General features: G+C 42.1%; 1 protein-coding gene across 1 annotated transcript in view; it reads left to right on the top strand.

Moving 5' to 3' along the window:
• The window catches only part of tex264a (testis expressed 264, ER-phagy receptor a), a 77,146-nt gene continuing 52,781 nt past the window's right edge, over window positions 1-24,365 (top strand). The window contains exons 1-2 of the mRNA XM_079680124.1: window positions 1-501; window positions 12,447-12,668. Of these exons, the coding sequence (XP_079536250.1) occupies window positions 244-501; window positions 12,447-12,668 (480 nt within the window). The 5' untranslated portion in view covers window positions 1-243. The remainder of the gene's footprint in view (window positions 502-12,446; window positions 12,669-24,365) is intronic.

A 24,365-nucleotide genomic window follows, 5' to 3' on the forward strand; every position in this document is an offset into this window, starting at 1 on the left:
TGTTCAGTGTTTGGGGGAAATACCATAAACAAACAGTCTTTCTTGTCAACTTGGACGCATTTACCCCTTTCGTTTTCGGTTATTGTGTCCTAGAAACACACATTTAACACCGTCTCTTTTGTAGCCACGGTTCTTGAGTTATTGTTTGAAGCTACTGGACCCCAGTCTCGGTGTTTTTACCCGGGAGGAGAAGATATTCGTGCTAATTGCCCGGCTGCAGCTGTACCGCTTTGAGAAGAGACGATGTCTGATTTCATTCTGGTGGTCCTGTTAGTCGTGCTCCTGGTGTGTTTGATTGGGACAATTGGTGCCTTAATCGTTTACTCCGGACTACTGTGTGATGTGATTATAAAGACTGGGCCACCTCCTGTCAAAAATGTTACTATTGCTTATAAGTTCAACGAGGGATCATACAAGGACTGCGGTGCAGCCTACACCGAGTGCTGCAGCATTGGGCCGAAGCTGAGCACCGTGGGGGTCTTCTACGATGACCCCAAACAGGTGAGACCCCAGCCCCTGTAGTCTTACACCACAGCAACTTATCTGTGGTTTACACTTGACCTCATGACATAACCACAAAGCACTGTGTACCTTGTTTCCTGATAAGATGTTGGAGACAATGAGATATGCCTCACTTGACCTGGCCAGTCTTAAAGGTCACAGAAATGGTTGGATATTATGTAAGAGTTGAGATTGTTTAGTATACTCAGGAACTGTCCTGGCCTAAAGTCCCTGAGATTTGATTGTGTAATGTAAATGGGGCTTGAATCCCAGAGGCCAAGTTAGCATCCTTAAATAGCTTATTTAATTAGCCAACAGTCCAAAACCCGGATTTACTTCCCATGTTTTATATGTGACAAAGAAAAATATCAAATTGTCATATTTAAAAAGCTAGAACCAGCACTTGTTTTCTTTGCTTTAAAATGTACTTAAGCAGTTATCAAAATGGTTGCTTTTGAACCTTATGTCCACCAATGTATCTATTCATCTCTAAAAGTGTAATAAGCTTTATATTTTGTTCAGATGAATGAATAATGAAATTGTCTATCTCATTAGAAATGGTAATGTCTGAATGTCCTGGAGATTTGACACGGAGGTATAATGTGCATCATGACTTAATGTAATTCACTGTAACTCAGCATGTATGGCTGCAGGAGTTAAATGTACAAGCTCCCTTTTTAAAGAAGTGAGCCTGGATGATGAAACCAGTCAGCTGACCCATGCCACGTTGCACTGTTGATACTTTTTCCCTTCACATATGTGGCTCCAGGGTGCTTCAGTCTTTTTTTTGTCCTCTGACTCAAAAATGGTAACCAGACTTTAAACTAGGAATGCAAACACACCTTCTTCACATGTGTCTGGAGAGAGCTTATACACCTGTCTTTACACTTTTTAGGTTTAGTCTGAATGGTTATACAGTCACAAGCCAGACACCAAAATCAATGGATCTCCCTGAGTCACTCCGAAGATGATCCTAATCCAAAACTAATATGGAATGATTGAGGATTTCCATGGCTGATTTGTCTCATACTTTCTTTTTCTCTTGAATCACGAGTTGTGTTTTTAGTAAACAAGAAATGTCTGCACAACAGCTGCTTGTTAGACAGGAGTGTTTATTGGACTCCCAACTGATGCGGGTAGAGTACACATCAGATACAAATTCACAAAGGCAAAACAACCTATTTATAGTAAATCTGGTTTGCTCTTAGCTTATCTTGTATTGTGTCCATTCTGGTGACATTTGAGTGCTGAGTTTTTTTGTGGTTTGGTGGGTTGAGCCGTTTGACGTGAATGTGGCAACAGAGCAGCTATTTGCTCATCAGCCAAACGTGCAAAGTAACTTAGTCTGAGTAGTTGACAGGGGGCACAGACTAAAGTTAGTGAGTATTTTTAGCTCAATTGTGTCTTGCGGTTACTGCTTTCATTTGATCATTTGTGGATTAAAGAAGGTGCCACACTGGCAGCGCTTAGTGTTTGTCTTTCTGCTTACCCCTGCCAGGTTTTCTGTAGCCAGCTGTCCTTTTTTAAGTAAAGGCTTTTAGTGGAAACCATGACTGTGAGTCAGACCAGTGGAAAGCTCCTGCAGGAAGCTTAATTATGTTCTGCATTCAGGTTGTGTGGAGAGTCTAGACCATTATAGGATGATTCTGTATGGATCTGATGACTGTTCATGGGGTCTGTATCCATTTTGAGATAATCTCTCAACATGTATGGATCTCTCTGGAATTCCTTGGGGAGTTTAGACGTCACATCAATGAAATAAATTAAGAATCAACATGTTGTCATTAGCTGAAGTGATTCAAAGTTAAGGAGCCCTAGTTTTAAATGGTCAATTAAAGCTTTGTCTCAGATAGTCGCTAAGACAAACATTTCTACATTTTTAATAACGAAAAGAAAGGATTTCATGTTTGCTGTTGTCAATATTAGTGTCCTGACATGGGAATGAGATGACCTTCTTTGTTTACAAAGACCAAGGGTCTCATTACTCGCCACCAGCCACATGAATACACTCAATGAGAGAGGCTAAATTGGATATCATTTTTGATCAAATGTGAATACTGAGAAAATGAAAGGGTCAACTTTCCTTTGCATAATTTACAGCGTACTTTGGAACTTACTGTGTTTATATTTGACCTCAATACTTAAGGTGGCCTTTAAATGAACTCTCCTAACTATGCTACTGTGCCTTTAATTCTTCAAAGGTATTGTGTGCGTGTGTTTTGTGTGTCTATCCACAGTTGTTAGGGCCGGGTTGAATGATAATGTAAATTGTTGTGCAATAAATGGAATATCCCATGCATTGCAGAGAGCAGGCTGCTTTAAATTCTCTATTGAGGAATGAATAGGGTCTCTATCAGCTGAAGCACGGAGATACATAGCCATAATAAGATTCCTTAAAGTGGTACTGGCTTTTTAATACATTTAGAAGTTACAGAGAAGTATTTATAAACCACTAAAACTAACTTTATTCCTCCATTAAATCCACGAGCAAGGCTCATCTAAATTGATTAATTTTTTTTCAGCAAATGTTGTCAAGTCTGTTTTTGTAATGCGCAGTTCAGACTCTAGATGGCACTGTTGGCATTAAGTTGAGTGAGAGGAAGGTGCGTCTTCAAAACCACATTGATCTTTATACTTAATTTATTTCCATGAGGCTCAGTCTCTCATAATTAATTCAGTATTTCAGTCAAATTGCAGAAATGGGAAATTAACCTTGCATAAAACATTTAATACAATCCACGTTTAAGGGGCATATTTCAAATCTAACTGCAAAAACAGATTAAAACTATCACTGGATGTGAAAACAGCATGCTCTGTTAAAGAGGCTTATCTATGTTTGACAAGTCAGACATGGACGTGTGTTTTATTTCAATGTTCTGCACTGGTACAGGTGGGAGGTTGTTATCACCTCACTCGGCTGAGGTGACACCAATTAGCACTATATCTAGTTGCTCTTATGTCCATTCATACATGTGTGTGTTTGCATGTATGCTTATAATTGCCAAGATTTATTATCACAAATGCCTGAGGGATTCCACAGATTAGCCGCTTGGCTCTCAGGGGTCAGTTAGCCGGACAGTGACCCACAACACTGAGTGACACTTCAAACTCACCAAACCACTCAAGGCAGAGTTGTGTAAAAAAAATACTTTAAGGGAGGTGTCGTAGTAATCAACAGCGAACCGCTTCAAAAAGGGTATTTTTGGTGTATTCACGGCATTCATTTTGTTATTCTACAGTATTGTTGTTTTATAGTTATTAACCCAATTTGTGTACTTTGAAATTGAAAAGGATATCGCATTGTGTTTGTTACTTTTGTTGCAGTTGTATATGTCTTAAGGCCCTGACACACCAGGCCGAAATCGGCCGTTTTCGTTAGTCGGACGACGAATCGTGCCCTGTCGCCTAAACTCAATTTGGTGTGTCCCGCACCGTCGGCCGTGACACGCCTTATTTGGCCTTTCATCGCCGAAGCATGGCCGATTCAAAATCGGCCGGCCAGGCTGTTCAGCTAGCGAATCAGTGCATGAGAAGCGAAACGGAAGTGAGGGATTTAAACAAACGCTTTAAGAAGGCACGAAGAATGTCTTCCGCAAGCAATACTCCAATGGCTGATAGCTCCAGTACCGCACAAGACATGTTTTTGATGGACGACAGTGAACATGGAACGCACACGCTATTTGTTGTTTGTTTATATCACGGAGTCTGTTCTTCTTCTCTGTCTTCCGGTTGTTGCCTCTTTTGAATGACGAATACACACTACCGCCGCCTGCTGGTAAGGAGAGTTATTGCCACTCACGCATGCGCAGTTCGTACGTGCTACTTGGCCGTCGGCTAAAGTCTTTGCGGTGTGTTCCAGTGTGACTGTTGGCCAAGAAGCAGGAGACGTGAGGCGACACAACAGTCGTGTTCCGTCGGGACGTGTTCTGTGGTGTCAGGCCAAAATCTGCCGTTTTTGTTAGTCGGACGACGAAGCGTGCCCTGTCGCCCAAACTCAATTTGGTGTGTCCCGCACCATTGGCCGTGACACGCCTTATTTGGCCTTTCATGGCCGACGCACGGCCGATTCAACATGTTGAGTGAAAATGGAACGCACACGCTATTTGTTGTTGGTTTAAATCATGTAGTCTGTTCTTCTTCTCTGTCTTCCGGTTGTTGCCTCTTTTGAATGACGAATACACACTACCGCCGCCTGCTGGTAAGGACAGTTATTGCTACTCACGCATGTGCAGTTCGTACGTGCTCCGCTGAAGTCTTTGCGGTGTGTTCCAGTCTTATTGTAAATCCATGGTTCCAGTGCAACACATGGCCAAGACGCAGGAGAACACGCCGACACAACAGTCGGAGTTCTCTGGTGACTGCTTGGTGTGTCAGGGTCTTTAAGTGTAATTTGGCTTGGCTTCCTATTTATGGACATGCTTTTATTTTCGAAGGAGAGGTAGCGTAGCGCTGTTGAAAGGAAGTTGTTGTTGCTTTGGAAACAACCAGAGCCATGACGGAGATTAACGGAGAAAAGTAATATCTAAATATAAAGACGGAGAAAGTAAACAATAAAGTTTATGGTTAAGTTTTAGCACCCCCCAAACAAGCTCTTACGTTGATATTGGAGATTTCAATAAATTCAATTTGAGAAAATAAAACGGGGAAAAAACAAACAAACAAAACTAATATCTGAATAACGAAATTGAAACCCAAATAGTACTCCAACGAACGAATATTCGGATATTCGAATATTCGGGTACAGCCCTAGAGGCCAGTGTATGTATCTTTTCAAAATAAACTACCACAGAGTAAGGCATCCAATGATACATCTAATTTCGTTACCTTGATAGAATAAGTAGGTGGTGTAAATATCTGAAAAGGTCATTTATTTAACCATTATTGCTGTCTGCATCTGATGCTGAGAACATGATGTGTTTCTTTGGAGGCTAAACCAGAGCTGCTCTTTGGTTCATCCTCTGATCTCATGAATTCCATCTTTATTTTAGCTTCTGAAACAAACCCACAAGTGGCTCCCCATGACAAGCGGGAGAAAATGAAATGTCATGTGTCGACGACGTACATGGGAGTGGCAGTGAGAGATGAGGCGAGGTGTGGAGCTGCCTTGGAAGAGCGGTATAAATTAGTAGGAGACTGGCTCACCTTGAGAGCCTCCAATTCATCAATCGGAATTTCAGATCGGCGCTCCGAGCATCGCAGCACTCCCAGTCAAATGTATTAGGTGGAAAGGTGGATATAAAATGAGAAATAAATACGCTGATACTCTAAAGTCTGGTCCCACAGGTCTTCAAGTCAATATTATGAAACACCGTTGACATGCCTGCTCTCCCTATAGTAAAGCACCTCATTAATGTTTATGGACATCTCTACACTGAGTGAGATGCTGCAAAACCAGAGGGGAGAAATGCAGACAGAATCTATAAAACAGGAATTGGCTTTTTTTGTATCCCCTAAAACAACTGTTGAGTGTATATTAAGGAATCCATTTTGATCTGTTTCCACTGTGTAGAAAGGAAGACATTACTCTACAAGCTGACATGCACAACGATTAGTCAGTGAAACAAGATGGTGAAGAATGCCTTTAAACCCTCTGTGCCATCAATCCTGCGACATGTATCGGCTTTTCACCCCATGTTATGATGCGCGAGATATTGGATTACACAGGCCAATATTTATCGGAGCTGTGGAGAAACAGAGTTGAACATTTGTAGGGGAGGGCGTAAACCTGTGCAGAAGAAGGAGGATATCATCCAAATCTCCTATTAAAGAATAGGATCTACCTGCTCTGTGACATCTGGCTGGAGGAGTGCCACACTATATCCAGCTGGCCGCCGACGAGTGGTGAACCAACTCGACGACTGTGGCGAAGGAAGACCGAGTCATGCCTCTAGCACGCTGCTTATCCACGCCAGTAATTATACATGCCAGAGCTCCCAGGATGCCATGTGTAATTACCAGCTAAGCCCGAGAACAGCCTTAAGGCACAGAGCGGCGCTTGGTGAAAGAGAGAGGGACCCAAAAAAATTACATTGGCTCCTGACTCAAGGGCCCACTCCTCACCACTGCAGTGGAAACATAATCTGATTTGTGTGCTTGAGGCCCCCCCCCCCCCCCCCCCACCCTTTCCAAAGGAAGCCGTAGTGATGTCTTGGAGATGTCTTTATTTTATTTTATTGAATTATAACTAGCAGTGACATATTTAAATGGCTTTTTATTTAATTCAATGTGATGGTTGTTTTCTTTCTTTGTCGGTCCCCTATTATACTGTTTGTCATCAATATATTATAGTTCTCAGATATGTACAAAACATGTCTCGGAAGTGTTTGGCTCCAAATACCAAACAGATCGTGCACTGTGGCATCCCATAAACCCGTCTGTTTCAGCTCTGTTTCAAAAATGCTGATTCTGTTACTTTAGATGAAATAAGGTGCCACTCCCCCACGCCCCTCTGAGAGATATTTATCATTTTGCTCTAGGAGGAGATTCAGGTCAAGTCAAAGTCAACTTTATTGTCAATCTTCCAGTTTGTGTGTACAGACGGAGATTGAAATACCGTTTCCCACAATCTCGAATATAAAAACAAATGTATATAAAAATATGTATGCATATATAACACACACAGTCAAAGACACATTTTTACATGTGCACACATTAAGACCTAAATAAAAACACAACAATCAATATGTATAAAATAACAGTCACTTTATTCAGTGATAAGGCGGGTGTTGCCTTGGTTGGTTATATTGGCTAATGGTTACCCAAAAAATGTATGTATAAAAGACATGAATAAGTGGATTTTGCATAATCCAGTTTGCTCTAATAGCATTTTTTTTGGTTAGCATTCTTGCTTCATTGCAATTTTGGCTCCATTATTTCAGCTATAATCAGTCCATCACAGCATACCTGTGGTCCCAGTGCTGTGCAGCCCTATTAGTTTCAATTTCCCTCCTGGTGACTTTGTCTCTGCCTCCTCGTCTGCCCGTAGGAGGGCGATTGGCTTCCAGTCAGCTGAGACAGGCTATCGCTCTGAACACTGAGGCGAAAGACGGATCTCGTTGAGAGGTTGCTTTTCTTAGTCTTCTGCCCTTCCACATGTCTCAGGTTCTTTGCTTGTTCACGGAAATGCCCTAAACACCATCTGTCTCCGTGCTCCAAATACAGAAAGACAATTATACTGTGTAGTGCTTAACAGATCTCCTCACTAAAGGCAGTGATGTGTATTGTTTGTGAGATAAATGTATCTGATGCATTTGGACTGTGGATGAAATCGTTTTAGGGTCATTATGTGCCCTTTGCTAACTTGATGTGTTCTTCATGAATGCTGCATTTGCTGCTTGTCATGCTTCACTGCAGACGTTGATGTGAAGACGAAGTAGAAGGCTCCAAATGTGCAGATGTATTGACCGCAGTGCAGTGAAGGACCCTTGTACAATTACAGCCTCTCCATTCTGGCATAAACCCAGTTTGCCAAAAAGAGCATGTGATGTTATGCTCACAATGTTTTAAATTCAAAGATACTTTGTAGTTGCTTAATTGAATGTGTCAATGCAGCATACAGCCTGTAAAAAGTGAATTAAGATAAATGTGTTTATTCATTTGAAGTACTTGTGTCTTGCCTCCCAGCAGTGCTGCAGTTGCTATCACGTAGGTTTTGGGCTTTGTTTAAAGAGGGAGCTAATGTTTTGCTTTTTCTATTTTAATCGCCCCCACTTTGCTAATTTAGCTTTGCATTTGTTGATCAGTCACTTGGCAGTTGTGTTTTAATGAGCATGGTGATGGACCTCACCTCTGTCAGGCAGAGTATACACTCATTATGATCCTGTCTTTACAGTTAGTGCAGAGTCGTGGCTGCTTTCCTTGTTCGTCCCCGTCCTCCCCAATCTGCAAACGCTTCAGAAATGACCATTTGTGGACGCGGCCGGCACTCCAACACAAATCAATGATTCCCAAGTGGTGATGGCCAGAAGCAAAGACATGCAGGGCCAAGATAAAAAAAGATGGCGGGAGTAAATCCTCATTATGTGTCTGCTAATAAAGAATTACCTCTGTCAGCCATACCTTTTTATTGTTGGAGTGCCCTCATCCATCAAAAGAAAGGCCCTTGTAGCCTCAAGCTAAGAATTGCTTTTGAAATGACTTTCTTTCCCAACAGGTCCTTAGAGACCTGGCTTAGGGGAATCCAATAGAGATGGGAATGGCACCAATTGTGAGAAGAACACATCTTAGCGTCCTGTGGGCCATGGGTTCTAGAAAAGTTGGCTGAATTCATTTCTTTTTACTGATTTAATGAGCTTGCTATGCATTGGGAAATAAAATAAATGAATGTTTGCTGCACATGAAATCTGCAGACATATTCCGAAGAAATACAACATTTGTGTAAATCTTGCTAATGGCTTTATTTCACTTCAGTGGAGTTTAGAATTCGTTGTTAACTGCATTGGTTTTCTGCAGCTTGGTACAGATACTTAATGTCAGTGTTCAGTTACCGAGGTAAAACCTTCAGTCTTCCCAATATCTCACTCTCTGCTTCTGTCCCCGGCCCATCAAAACCTACAGTTGGATTTCATCAACTCCCTGAGAAATATAGAATCACACACTGTCTCCCAAAACACAGCTTGGGCAGCAGCTGACTTTTAAAGTGGACAGAGACAGAAAATCTACTCTTTTGTTCATAAACAAAACAACTCTGGTGTGGAAGACACGACGAGTCAAGTACATGGAGTGGTGTTCCTCTCTCTCCTAATTGCCTGTATTCTCTGGGGTGTGTTATCTGGAGGGAAGCAGAGATGAGATGCAGTCAGAGCGGCTGTTTGTTCTTGCCACTGTGTGGGATGTGAGTGATGGCTAGAGCCCTGAATGATATCATTAGTGAACTACTGGTTTGGCTAACACACTGCAGTCTATCAGTGCGGAGAGCATGAGAGATGGGGAGATGGGAAGATACTGAAGCATCACTGTGGGAGGACAGTTGTTATCCCCCCTGTGTTTGAATGGTTATTGTTGCGTCTTATCATAGACCACCAGTGTTGACACAGAGTAACTCTGAACAGGAGGCTGGTTGACAGCCTATACATCGAATGTGTCCATGTGGGAAAGAGGAGTCCAACTCCTGCACATAAATCCATTTAAATGAGACATGGATATGTTCCATTGTATCAAATTGTATGTTTATGGTTTTTGCCTACATTTGACATATAACAATGAATATAGATGTCAGAACAAGAATTTGTAAGACACTATTTAAAGGACAGAGATTTGAGCTAAATGCTAATGTGTGCAGGCTAAGGTTAACGTTTTAAGATGGTAATATTTGCTAATCGGCACGAAACATGAAGTACAGATGAGGATAATGGGAATTTCATTAGTTTTGCAGGTAATTAGAAACATAGACTATTAGAAACATTACATTTTGTATTTTTACACCACTACTGTAGGCAAAGTTTTAGGGACAAGAACCTCAATATAGTAGCTCATTTTAGACGCTAGTTCCCAAGTTACTAAAAACGTAGCGCGCTCCCAGTATGATTTGCAGCGCCAGAAACATGCTATTGGCTCTTATGAATTATAATTATATTGATTTGTATAATTTTGTATATATATATATTTATATTTGCACAATTGTAATGTTTATTCAATCCAATGCCTTTCTATTGTGAATTTGTAAATACTTGCTGCTAGTGTCAATTTAAATTTGTATTCTTACTAAATACTTGCCGCTAAGGTACTTTTATTTTTTATTATATTTGTATTCAATTGGATCTTTTAAACATGTTCAACTTGTGTAATGCTTGGCACTGCTGCTGGAACAAAATCATTTCCCAATTTGGGATAAATAAAGTATCTACCGATCTAATTGATTCAAGACATTTCCCGGCCCTAATAGCTGAGATATCAATAATTATTTTCTTGAATCAGATGTTATCTTTTACAAAAGGTTAACTCTACTATCATGTGTTTTTTAAATGTTCCTCAATATATTTTGACCAGGCCTTGAAATAGATGCACCTTGATTGTCACATGCCTGTATGTTCAATGACTCATTGCTTCATTGTAAATAGATCTAGTGTATCACAGGTTGCCTTGAATGAATAACTCCCTGTCAGAAGCAGGTGATCTGTGTTCTCTGACTCACAGTTGAACATGGTGGCAACGGTCTCTGTCAGGTGACGGTAAAGATTATCTGCTCATGCTCAACAGGCACTGTCAGTCAATATTATTACCCACATGATGCGGACATTAAGAGGCACTGAGGGTTGGGGTGGGGTGATCAGATAGATTTATCTCAGCCCGGGAGTCTCACTGGCAGCCAGCAACACTGAATTATGGCACAAAGGCTGCTTTACAATCAAAGTAGGACAGTGGAAAGAGTGCAGCGTAGTAGCAGCAAAATGAAGTCAAAAATAACCCCCGATGTGAGAAATGAGATGGAAGAGAAGGTTGTGGGGCAGTTAGATGTGATAATTGTGTGAGGACGCCAGGGACACGATGATGAGTGTTGCTGACTCCCATCTGTGCCCCCCTCAGTGCCAGCCCTCCACAGACGGCCACTGTCACAGAGCAGAAACCAGCAGCACTCTCAAAAGAGCTTATTAGGGCAGTTAATGTTTTCATATTTAATATAAATGGTGTTAATCCTGCGTTCCAGGCCACCAATGCTTCACGATTGTGATTTAACTTTACAGAAGAAATATACGGAGTAAGGAAACGTGTTCTTAGAGAGATATAACATACTGCGGGAAGATCTAAAAAATGGTGGGTGAGAAATATAAAGTCTACCTAGGGGATTTTTTGTTAACTGACAAAAACCTTCAAATAACAATTTCTCCATCTGAAGCTCTACAGACTGACTAACTGTCTGCAAACATGTGAGTGGGAGATTCTACGACAGATCTCCGTCTGACTGATAACTAGCTCAGCGATTGTAATTCTGTCTCCCTCACTTCTGCATGCAGACATGTGGGCACAGTAAGAGACAATACAGTAGCAGAGACGTTTTTTAGTGAAGGAGACCAAACCTCCACATCAGCTTATATTTTGCTTCCTGAGGCAAAACAAACAATCCTCCCCACCGGAGAGGCTGATTTGAAGCTGGATCTCTAATGTATCAATAATTCTTCATTCCAACCGTTATGTGTGTTGGGAAGGAACACTTGTTAATTGAAATCCACAAATCCTTTGCATGTAAAATACATCTGACTCTGGTAAAATATAAAACCGTTCATATTTGTAATAGTTACAAAAATAGGTTGCCTTTTCTGGCACATCTGACCTGCAGGCTTTGCAGCTCATATCCAATTTGAACTGCCCCATATGTGACCTGGCTGTTGGATATTTGGAGAGGGATGTTTACCAGGGCTGGCATCCATCGGTCAGTGACGCTTACTGTAAAACTATGAGAGGGAACATTGTCCCCGCAGGTTTAAATCAAACTACTTCTATCTTTACTGCCGTACAGGTGCAGTTTTGTTGCTGATACAGCACTAACTGCACCAGTGACACACATATTACATCCTCTCAAGCTCTCTTTCTCTTGGCTCCCATCTTCTCTTTAAGAACTATTGTTTTTAATAATCATTTAATATAAAGGAATAGGTAAGAGCAAATTGGTGGTCTGTGCATGCTTTATTATTCATAGCAAGGTTTTTTTTACGTTGTAATTTGTTGTAGACAAATATAAATTCTCACTTTCATCACATTTGCTCTTTTGTAACATTGCTTTGTGTTTTCTACGCAGTCTCTGGATCTCACTGTATTTCTTCCCCACTATCTACTAAATGGCCAGAACTACGTCAAAAATGTTACATTTCTTCTCCAACAGAGGGCGTAACCTTGCTGTGTGGTTGTAAATAAGTATGAGTTTCTGCTGGTGTGAGGTCACTCTCTGTAGGGTTTTCAGTGGATTTGTTGCTGTTTAATATATATATTTTCTCTCTCTGTTCCCTCAGAGGCCAGCAGAGAAATGTCGCTACGTGGTGGGCAGTGTCCTGTGTGAGGGTGAAGAGAAGCCGGATGAAGAACTCCAGAAGATGTACGAGAAGTATGGCTTCAAGCTGTTCTCTCTGCCTGAAGTGAGCCATGCTGTGACCACCAGCTTCCCCTGCTGCAGCCCTCTGTCTCACGTGGTGGGACCTTACAGGGTCTACCCCAGGCTCACTTCCTACATTGAGGTAAAGACAACACAACGATATGTAGATATACCTATAAACACTTGAGTCACCCAGATGCTATTTTAGCCACATCTTACATTAGGATTTATCTCACACTAGTTAAATGTCACCTGTTATGCAAAATCCACTTTTTCATCTCTTTTATACATAAACATGTGTCCCCTCTGCGTCAAGAGATTCTGAAAGTTTCAGGACAAAAAATTCTCTCTCTTTTTGTCCTGATCCATTTATATAAAAACCTGTCTGAAAATGAGCTGATCATAATTGGGCCACTTTATGATGTCATAACGATGTTTTGGCTTGTGTAACCATTAGCCAATCACCAACCAAGGTAACACCCCCCCCCCCCCCCCCCCCCCACCGTATCACCTGAATCTCCTCTAGAGCACCATTGTAGGTTTTCTTGACCAAATATCTTGTGTGGGGAGTGGCTCCTTATTTTCATCTAAAGTAACAGACAGAGAATCAGCACTTTTGAAACAGAGGGGATTACGGGATGCTGTAATGGGTGATCTGTTTGGTATTTGGAGCCAAACACTTCAGAGACATGTTTTATATATATCTGAGACCTATAATATATTGATGAAAAACAGTATGATAGGGGACCTTTAAAGCTGCAGTTAGTGTATCAGAATGTATCCCTGCTCTTATAAAAAAAAACTCGCTGAAAACAGGTGTGATGAATGAAACGGTGTGTTTGTCTCCAAATGTCTCACATTTTAAGAACACGTTTCCTTTACCATCATTACTTGTTTGATAACCTTCTTCCACATAAAGTGTACACCATCACATCTTCCTTTAGTCTGTTATTGCAATAGATGGCAATCATCTTGTGAACATATTTGTCCTCTTTTCTACTTCCTGCTTGTCAAAAGACCCCCACTCATGTGTTGTTTAATTCATCACACGAGCAGATGAGGTCTTTAAAGCAGATTAAGAATAGATGAAGTAGAAGGAAATGAAGGTAGGTGTGAATCCTTGTGTCCATATGCTGGGCTCCATGTCCTCGGGACAGGCCTCAAAAAGCTATTGACATTTACTGATGACATTTACACACACGGATTCATTTGGGGGTGTCCCACTGCATGAATAATGCTCCGCGTGTCCTTCTTTCTGTTTGAGTGCATGCATGTGCATGCTCACTCATTTATCCATCTGTTTATTTGGTCTTTAGTCTGTTCACAGGAGGTAGGAATGACTCAGTCTGAAATGTACCATCATATCTAGTTAATATGGTGATTTGTTTTTTTCTCTTCTGTCAATGGAACTCAGGTTTCTCATATTCATGAGAGATAGGGTGATCACACAAGGGGGGTGGTTTTGAGAGCAGAAATGCATTGGTATTCCTCTTTAAATATTGGAACTTTTCTGTATTTTATCAGTAAACTGCAGTGTTTGAATTGCCTGTATAAACCAAATGAATAATCACCATGTGATTATGGTATAGGTGTAGGGTTTTTCTGTGTCGCATTCATCACAGAAAGTAAAGAGGAAATGATCTAGCTGCTGATGGCATTATTCATCAGTTGAAACTAACTCTCAGATTACTGGTGATCTGTCAAAGAAAGTAAATAGGCATGCAATATCTGAAAGTGCTTGGTTACATTACATTACATTTAGCTGAGCTTTTATCCAAATCAACTTACAATAAGCGCAATCAATTATTAAGATAACAACTTCTAACAAGGCAACCCATTGTAAGTGCCTGTGCATTCGTTTCAAAAGGGCTAAACTGTTGTTACATCGTAAACAGGTAGGTTTTCAGTTTGCGACAACATTTTTTGAATGTGTTCATTTGTTCAAAATACATTATAGTTATGCAATATTTAATGTGGCATGAGCTCGAACACGAAAATCTAATCTGTCATTTGTGCCCGGTTTGGATTGGCTAATTCTTCACATGCTATGGTCTGCCATGTGTCGCCAGCTGCCACTTTTCACCTGCCCCGGGGTGTTAAACCAAAAAATCACCCCAGCATCAGCCAGGAAGCTCGACCAACCAGCTAGTTCACAAACAAGGATATCATCCCATATCGACTTTCCAAGCCAGCAAACTAAGCGTTTTTTTTTAACACTTATTTTGAAGTAGTGATATCAGTCCTGATCTACTTGTTATAATGCTCAAAGTAACACTTTTATACAGCTTTTCATTATTTTCACTCAATTTCATTTTTGTTTTGTTTTGTCTCTGCGGCACTATCACCCAACTTTAGAGGGCAGGACAAACTCGAACATGTGCACTGACACGGGCTAAACGTTCTGAAAGCATAGAAATAGCATCTCTGTGTTAAAATATAGTAGTATTCCCTTTAAGGCGCTTGTGCTGTTACATAATAATGGCCAGTGTCAGTGTGCATCCTTTTTGAGCATGCAGCCCTGTCCGTCAGGCTAGATGATGTCCCTGTAGGGAGAGCTTCTGTTTTTGTTCCCTCACTTGTCCGCCATCAGGCAGAAGTGCTTGTCGCAGTCCATCAGTTGACCGGAGTGCTATCACAGGTCATTAAGGAGCCGCTCCTGTACAGCAGATGGGCTATTAACACACTAACATCCAGTTTGAGTTGTGGAGTGGCAAGTGCACTGTGCATACTTGCTAAAGCTAGGCTACTGAATAATGGAGCATGGTTAAAAGAGGGTTGGTTAGAAGGTGGTATGTGAATGTTCTATAAATGTTTGGCGCTATACTGTTTGGATGATTAATTGAGTAGGTTTGTAGTATGAGGGACTTTGGAAGCAGGGAGACACTCGTGACCCAGCTCTGTACTCTTTATCTACTGTAGATCCAGTGGAGGTTCTATGTACTGCTTTCAGTGCAATAATATGGCAGCAATTTGCTATGTAAAGATAAAAGTAATAGCATCCACCAATGGTGTTGTTCCCTCTCAGTTTAATGTTTTTCTCATTTTCAAGTTCATACTTTTTATTTATTTGGGGTTCCTTCCAGAACATGTTTACATCTATGAATATTTAAAACACTTTTTATTCTCATACTGTCTTTATGCCTGGGACTTACATTTTTTGATTGCCAACAACAGTGTAGCTTTTGCGCATATGACAATAAAAGACAATAACCATTGTCATTTAGAATTCCCTTTGTGGTGATGGGCTGGTGTATTTCCTAGTGAGAACAGATACCCAATGCTTCTAACCTAGAACGAGTTAAATACACAGTCTACATTTCACTGTGTGTACTGTACTGTGTACATAAATAGAACAATAATCTAACATCTTTCATTAATGTATTTATTCATTCACATAAAGTAGAAATGTCTTGTTTAGTACATGTAGCTTGGGTCTTCACCAGCTCCTTAGGGAAATATCCTACTGCTTCTCACTCCACCATGTTCAGCAGCTAGTTGCTAACCTTGCAGGTCGTTTGGTGATGGGCAGGCTACAACAAAATACTGTTCCTAGGTTCTTAACCAATGATTAATGCAGTATAAATGTATTCATTAGGGCAGCTTGCAAAGTAGTGCCACCCACAAGACTAAGGAGACCAGACTGTTGGGATGTTTCAAGGTCTGGCTCTGTGCCAAGTCTTACAAGCTCAATTTTCTCAGAGACTCTGGTATATCTCCTGCCCTTCTATAGCACTTCAGTTATCAGAGAGCATAACTTCCCTTTTTTCACTTGAACGCGTTTTCTCCGGTCCAGCAGCATCATCTCCACACCAGCTTACCTTACCTTATCTCTTCCAAGCACAACATATAAGCATATATATATATATATATATATATACACATGCACAAATGACACACGCACACACACATACACAGGTGCACACCCACAGGTTTAATTGTAACTTTAAAGCTCTTAAACAGGTGATAGGTGTTCATTTAGTTTAATCCTGAATCAAAAGATAACATAAGATAAGATGGTACTTTATTGATCCCAATTTGGGAAATGTTTGTGTTGCAGCAGCATAAAAAGACAAGGCATTGCACAATAAAACTTCAAAGACTAGAAATAAACAAGAAAGTAGAAAATATACATGTTGAATTTAACATTACAACATAACAAGGTATTATATATATATATACATAAATATATGACGGATGGAATATTAATATTACATATTGAACAGATTATATAAATGTACAATGTGGTTTTATTCCAAGAGAAACTATGGAGCAGAGAGTTCTCTACCAGCTAGAGGTGATTTATTGTACAGAGTTATTGCAGTGGCAGGAATGTTTTCCTGTGTCTGTCCTTGTGACAGCGGAGCTGCAGCAGTCTGTTGGAGAAGGACTGTCCAGCTGCAGGTGGAGAGGATGGGTGGGGTTATCCATGATGGACAACAGCCTGTTCAGTGTCCTCCTCTCCACCACAGCTTCAAAGGGGTCCAGCTTGATGCCGATGACAGACCCAGCTTTCCTGATCAGTTTTTTTTATTCTGCTTGTGTCACCGGCTCTGATGCTGCCCCCCCCCCCCCCCCCCAGCAAAGAAGAGTGCACTGGCCACAACAGACTGCTAGAAGATCTCCAGCATCTTGCTGCACACGTGGAAGGATCTCAGCTTCCTCAGAAAATAGAGTCTGCTCATCCCCTTCTTGTACACAGTACAGTGTTGATCCTCCAGTTCAGTCCATTGTCTAAGTGCACTCCCAGGTACTTGTAGTTCTCCACAACAGCCACATCCTCTCCCAGAATGCAAAGGGGCTGAGGAGAAGGTATCATTGAATTTGTGGGATCAATAGAGATTCTGAGATCTTGATCATTTATGCTCAATAGCTGAGTATTCATGTGAGTCTAAATGAAAGCAGTGAGTTGGCAAAGGCACAGGATGTTTGGCGTTGTTTCATCTGCTAGTTAAAAATTACAATAGGCAGGGACACTCTGCTGATTGCGTGAAGTGCAAACAGCGTGATTTAGTCAACCCTAAACTAAAAATCACTCAAATACCGCATTTAAAATCTGAATAACTCACTGTGCATCTATGACCGGGTGAGGACATTACCTATTGACTCAGCAATCACTGTAAGTTATATTCTTGTTTAAATAGACTTCTCTGTTTCATTTATTCTACTCTGTATAATTGTTCTGTAGCTATTGTAGCTAAAACTGCGCTTTTGAGAGATTTTAAATCTCAGATCTGCTGAACAGAACCTGTTACACAGGTCTCAGTGGGTCACGCGCCTCAACCCTGCATTAGGCAGGGACACTCTGCTGTCGCCCATCAGCTGAAAAGAGTTAACTAATTAGAGCTGTGAGAACTCAGCAATCAGGTGTCCATCTTAGGTAGCTCTTTGCTGGAGCGTCAGCTTCAGCGTCAGCCAGACGAAGACTGACAAAGACATTGGAGTCCTGCGGGAGTAAGACTGACAAAGACATTAGAGTCCTGCGGGAGTAAGACTGACAAAGACATTGGAGTCCTGTGGGAGTCACGAGGGAGGCAAAGAGGAGGCAAATCCTACTTTAATTGAGCTAAGTATCGCTGGTGTTTTATTTGATTTTATTTGGTTTTCTAGCCCCTCATGCCATAATCATGTGTATTTTCTCCATTCCTGTTCATGTGTCTGCTCACAATTATTACTGGCCCCGTGTATCTCCTAATCGATATAACTGGCCTGCTCTCGTCTATCCCACATGCTCCACTGAGATCCAACAGCTAGTTTCAGGGGACCTGTGGAACTGCCAGTCAGCTGTTCCTAAGGCTGACTTCATCTCTGGCAACGTTTCCCTGCTGTCTCTGGATTTCCTTGCTCTCACGGAGACCTGGATTACTCCATCCAACACATCCACCCCAGCAGCTCTCTCCACAGCATATTCCTTCTCCCATACACCCAGACCCTCTGGCAGAGGAGGTGGCACTGGTCTCCTGCTCTCTCCCAACTGGAGCTTTTCCCTCTTCAAGCTACCTAACTTCACTCTGTCCACCTTTAAATTCCATGCCGCCACATTAACACATCCTATACAATTAACCATTGTTGTTCTCTACCGTCCACCCGGCGCCTTGGGGGACTTCTTGGAGTAATTAGATAATCTCCTCTCCCACATCCGTGAAACCCTCCCGCTGTACTTCTCGGAGACTTCAACCTCCAGACAGGGAAGATAGACGAACTAACATCTCTGCTAATCACCTTTGCTTTCTCACTGTCTCCATCCCCACCAACTCATAACGCTGGCAATGTCCAACTGTCTACTTCTAACCTCTCTTTAAACCCGCTCCACACATCCGATCACTTCTTCATTTCATTCTCTCTACCCCTTTCCAAACGTAACAAACTAATCTCCTCTCATCCTGCACTTCTCCGCCGTAACCTCCGTTCCCTCTCCCCCTCTACCTTTGCCTCATCGGTGCTCTCAGCCCTCCCTTCCTCTGACTCGTTTCAACTTCTGCTTCCAAACTCTGCTGCAGAAACTCCCCTTTCTACTCTCTCATCCTCTCTGGACTCTCTCTGTCCTCTCACATCTCGGCAGGCTCGTCAGTCCCCTCCTGTTCCCTGGCTAAATGACGCACTGCATGCTAATAGAACCATCCTTCGGGCAGCAGAGCGGAAACGGTGGAAATCCAAACACCATGACGACCTCCTAACCTATCAAGCTCTCCTCTCCTCTTTCTCTGCTTCCATCTCTAAGGCAAAAAGCACTTTCTTTCAAGATAAGATCCAATCTTCCTATTCCAATCCCAAGAAACTATTTTCAATCTTTTCCACCCTCTTGGACCCCCCCAAAGCCCCTCCCCCCTCCTCCCTTCTGTCAAGCGACTTTGTTAACTACTTTGAAAGAAAAGTTGATGATATTCGCTCTTCTTTTTCTGACTCACCTTTACTCACCGCTGGGTCACCAGACCCTCCTTTCACCCACACACTAACCTCCTTCTCCCCTCTCTCTCCAAGTGAGGTTCTTACCCTCATTACTTCAGCCCGCCCTAACACATGTCCTCTGGACCCTATCCCCTCAAACCTCCTTCAGACTATCGCTCCTGATATTCTACCGTTTCTCACCCATTTCATCAACACTTCTCTAACTTCTGGTCACTTTCCAAACAGTCTCAAGGAGGCAAGAGTAAACCCTCTCCTAAAGAAACCCACTCTCAACCCGTCTGATGTTATAAACTACAGGCCTGTCTCTCTCCTCCCGTTCCTGTCTAAAACACTTGAACGCGCTGTCTTTAAACAACTCTCCTGTTATCTCCATCAGAACAACCTTCTGGATCCGCACCAGTCTGGTTTCAAGGCAGGTCACTCAACAGAAACTGCCCTCCTTGCTGTCACTGAGGAACTGCACACTGCTAAAGCAGCATCCCTCTCCTCTGTCATCATCCTTCTGGACCTGTCTGCTGCATTCGACACGGTGAACCATCGGATCCTCCTTCGCACTCTCCAAGAACTTGGAGTTTCAGGCACTGCACTTTCCCTCCTCACCTCATACCTCAAAGACCGCACCTACAGGGTAACTTGGAGAAGGGTCCGAGTCCGACCCTTGTCAATTAACTACAGGGGTCCCTCAGGGCTCTGTTCTTGGTCCCCTCCTCTTCTCCTTGTACACAAACTCGCTCGGATCTGTCATTAGCCAACATGGTTTTTCATACCACTGCTACGCTGACGACACCCAATTAATTCTGTCCTTTCCCCGCTCAGAGACCCAGGTCGTCGCACGCATCTCTGCTTGCCTAGCAGACATCTCTCAGTGGATGTCTGCTCATCACCTCAAGCTCAACCTTGACAAGACTGAACTGCTTTTCCTTCTGAGAATAGATTGTCCCACTCTTGACCTAACAATCAACATCGGCACCTCTGTTGTTTCCCCGACTCAGACTGCAAGGAATCTGGGTGTGAACCTAGATAACAAACTGTCCTTCACTGCAAATATAGCTGCTACAACCCGATGCTGCAGATACACGCTTTACAACATCAGGAGGATACGTCCCCAGCTGACCCAGAAATCAGCGCAGGTTCTGGTCCAGGCTCTCGTCATCTCACGCCTAGACTACTGCAACTCCCTCCTGGCTGGTCTACCTGCATGTCCCATCCGACCTCTGCAGCTCATCCAGAATGCAGCGGCTCGTCTGGTCTTCAACCTTCCTAAATTCTCCCACACCACGCCGCTCCTCCGCTCCCTTCACTCGCTTCCGGTAACTGCTAGAATCCACTTCAAGACACTGGTACTTGCGTACCATGCTGCAAATGGATCTGGCCCTTCCTACATCCAGGACATGGTTAAACTGTACAACCCAGCACGTGCACTCCGCTCTGCATCAGCCAAACAGCTCGCTGCACCCGCACTGCGAGGGGGACCCAAGTTCCCATCAGCAAAAACACGTGGGTTTGCTATCCTGGCTCCAAAATGGTGGAATGAGCTCCCCATTAAAATCAGGACAGCAGATAGCTTGCACATCTTTCGGCGCAGACTGAAAACTCATCTCTTTCAACTCCACTTCGAGCGATAGAATTACTAACAAAGAACTGCTAACAGAGCACTTATAAACTAACGAAGGACTGGCTTATCTAAAGCCAGTTGAGTAGCACTTGAAATGTTTGGCTCTATGAAACCTGATGTACTGATATGATTTGGTTTTCTTCAAGGTTGTATCTTCCTGGTCGAATGTACTTATTGTAAGTCGCTTTGGATAAAAGCGTCAGAACGGAAGAAGAAGTAGCTTTCACGCTATATTAAAGGATTTGGTCAGGCCCTGTTTGATCTTTGTGAAAGCACCTTTTCAGGAGCTGAAGAATGAAAGCAAACAATCATTGAGGGTGTTATTTTGGTGGTTGCGTCTCCCAATAGCCCCTGTGAGCAGGAACGAGATGAGAAACAGATAGCTCCCGTCCATTTAGTAATCCATGTATCTGAATGAAGCTTAAAGCGTCATGAAAGAGTTATTATTTTACACTGTGTCACACCACCGTTCTTTTGCCTTGCAGGTCCCTCAGCAATTACAATGTAGATCTTTATACCCCCAAGAATATTCTGGGGTTTATCCTCTGGGGTATTCAACAAATGCACAATTTGGATGCATTGTGTCTTTTGATGCTCTGTATGGTTGCTCACATTGTGTTTATAGAATACAAATGTTATTTCAGGAAGAATCGTATGCAGTGCTGACAGAACAGTCAAGTTCCAGCTAGGAAGGGTCTGAATTATGTGCGGCAGCAACTCGGAGCCTTTCAGGAGTTTCTCGGTGGGGTCTCAGAGAAGGGGCCGCTTGAACACTCCATAGTTCTGCTTGGGGGACTTGAGTGGTCCCATGGGTAAGGATCAGTAACCTGGAGTGCAGGCATTAGAAAACATTTCCTGCTTCTTATTGACCATGGTGATTTTTGAGCATTCTGTGCTAGACATGAGACACAGCTTTCTTCTGTGAAGGCTCACTAAGCTTGACCCGATGTGAAGTAACCCCTATATTAATTTTCTATATGACACAAGTTCATCATTTTCCAAGAAAGCAATTCCATGCAACACCTGTCTGACCAGATATGGAATAAAGGAAGGATAGAATATTAAGATCATTCAAATAATGAGGGTCACATTTCCCTGCGGTTTTGGCTGTTATTTGCTTTTTATTTTTTACACACTGATTGCTAAAAAGCTGCTTGCTTGTGAGAATTGGCGGATGTGATTTGGTTCTGAAATGAACAACCTGCAAGTGCCAAATGGCGGTAGATTTTCAGTCTTGCCAAACATGATCAAATGGAACAAAAACATTGGAGATCCCTCGGCCAGTTATAATAAAATCTTTGTCATAACTGCCATATTTCTCTCTATTGTGATGTGAGGTTAAACTGATGTTTTTTGCTGGCAAAATGGAGGCGACTGTCTCTGTTTTCACCTTTTTTAGGTAGTGCCGCTTTCCTGCTGTACCACTGCAAAGTGTTGATTCCTCACCTCCACTTTGTTCATGGTTTATTCACCAGCCACTCTCCTCCATCTTCTTTGATGTTATTTTTTTGTTATATGTTGACTTGAAAATAGACATTTGGTTTTGTTTGCCCACAGCATCTATATTTCATCCAAATGCCTGATTAGGGGTTAGCCGGTGGAACTGCGCTGATTTCAGGTGTACCCATGGAGTAAACAACAACCAACAATGAATTAATTGTGAACTCTGAAGTTATTATTTTGTGTTCTCGTTCACAGTTATTGAGGTTTACTTTCAGCAAATCACAATAGGCTTAGTTTCTAGCAAACTCTAGAGAGTAACTCTTGTTCTTCTTCTTCTTCTTCTGCTTTATATCTCAGTATTTCTCTTGCCCCCTGTGTGTTCAGCTGATATTATATGCTGCCCATCTTTCAACCACCGCAGTTCTTTCACAAACGGCTTCTGAAACAGGCATACACTCAGACAATTAATTAATAAGTATGCTAAATGATCATACATGGTTAGGAATCCGATTATTTCCCTCTCTGCGTCAGTGGAAGGAATCTGCCCACTCACTTTCTCACATCCCAGCATTTCTGAAAATCATTCCTTGTATTTAACCTTTTTTCTATGTCATCTAGCTGTCAAAGCTACATGCAGGTACTAGTTTGAAAATGACACACTTTGCAGATAACAAATCTTTTTTGGCTTTGTGCTACAGGATTTTGACACCCACCCACAGAAGCCTCTGGGCTCATAGATAATAATGCTTTCAAGAGTATCTAATTATCTATCCAGGATTATTTTTGAGGCATTGTTCAGATAGTGCTTTATTCATTCTGGTTCTACCTGTCTCACTAGACACATTTTTGAGTTAATGCAATATGCTAATAGGCATATTAATTATTTTGCATGGATGCTGGCTGTTTTCAGTTAAAAGGTTATATTTTGACACAAGGCAAGCAGGCAACATACAGTATCTGAGTGCATACACTGCAATCACACAAGATGAGTCTTTGGGAGTAGGCTGTCAGTAAACTATTCTCGAGGAATAGTTTGGCTTGGGGGAATTGTACTGTTTTCTTACTCACCCTGAGTTAGTCAAACCTACGGATCCCTTGTTATGTATTAAGTTAACTCTCTTTATTTTTTGGATCAAAAGGCAGATTTTCAGCTTATGGTTTCATCAAACTGCAAGCCATCAAAAGCAGCCATTTGTCTCACCAGAATGAAATAATAATAAAAATCCCTTTTTAAATATTTTAGCGCTTGAAAAAAAACTGATTTGCTGTCTAGTGACATGGTAACCAATAGGAGGCACTTACTAGCAGCAAACCACTGACCCTAATGCCGCATAATGCAGTGGTGCACACTGTATGTGGTGTCATCAAGCATGATGAGGTTTTACACGCTGACCCTTCCAGCTTGATTTTGTCAGGCAATGAGAACTTTAAACCAGCCCAAAGGGATACGGTTTCAGGGGGAAGGCGTGGCAGGATTATACATCTTTAATGTCTCCTGGTCTCAGGGCGGAGACTCCCCTAACGGCTCTCTGTTCAGAAATGTCTGCATGGATAGAGCAGGATGGCAGGGGTCGTTGCTATTATGGCAACCTTAGTGTGAGTTTGTGAGTGAGCATGTGTCTCTGTGGCTGATTGCTTGGCAGCTTTCTGAACATTTGAATCAGGAGACACCAGCCTGTCTGATTTATGTGTCTGTGTGCTTTAAAATGCAGGTTGTGGTGAGAGAGAGATAAGTCTCCTGTATTATTAATGCTCTCATTCCTTGGCACCGTTTCCTCCATTACATTTTTTTAACATTTATTTTCTTTTATGGGTTTAAAGTCCAGTAGTGGAGGCAGCCTCTGACATGCAATTCTTCATATTGTGTGTTTACAA

This window comes from Notothenia rossii (assembly GCF_949606895.1).
Source record: "Notothenia rossii genome assembly, chromosome: 5".
Lineage (NCBI taxonomy): Eukaryota > Metazoa > Chordata > Actinopteri > Perciformes > Nototheniidae > Notothenia > Notothenia rossii.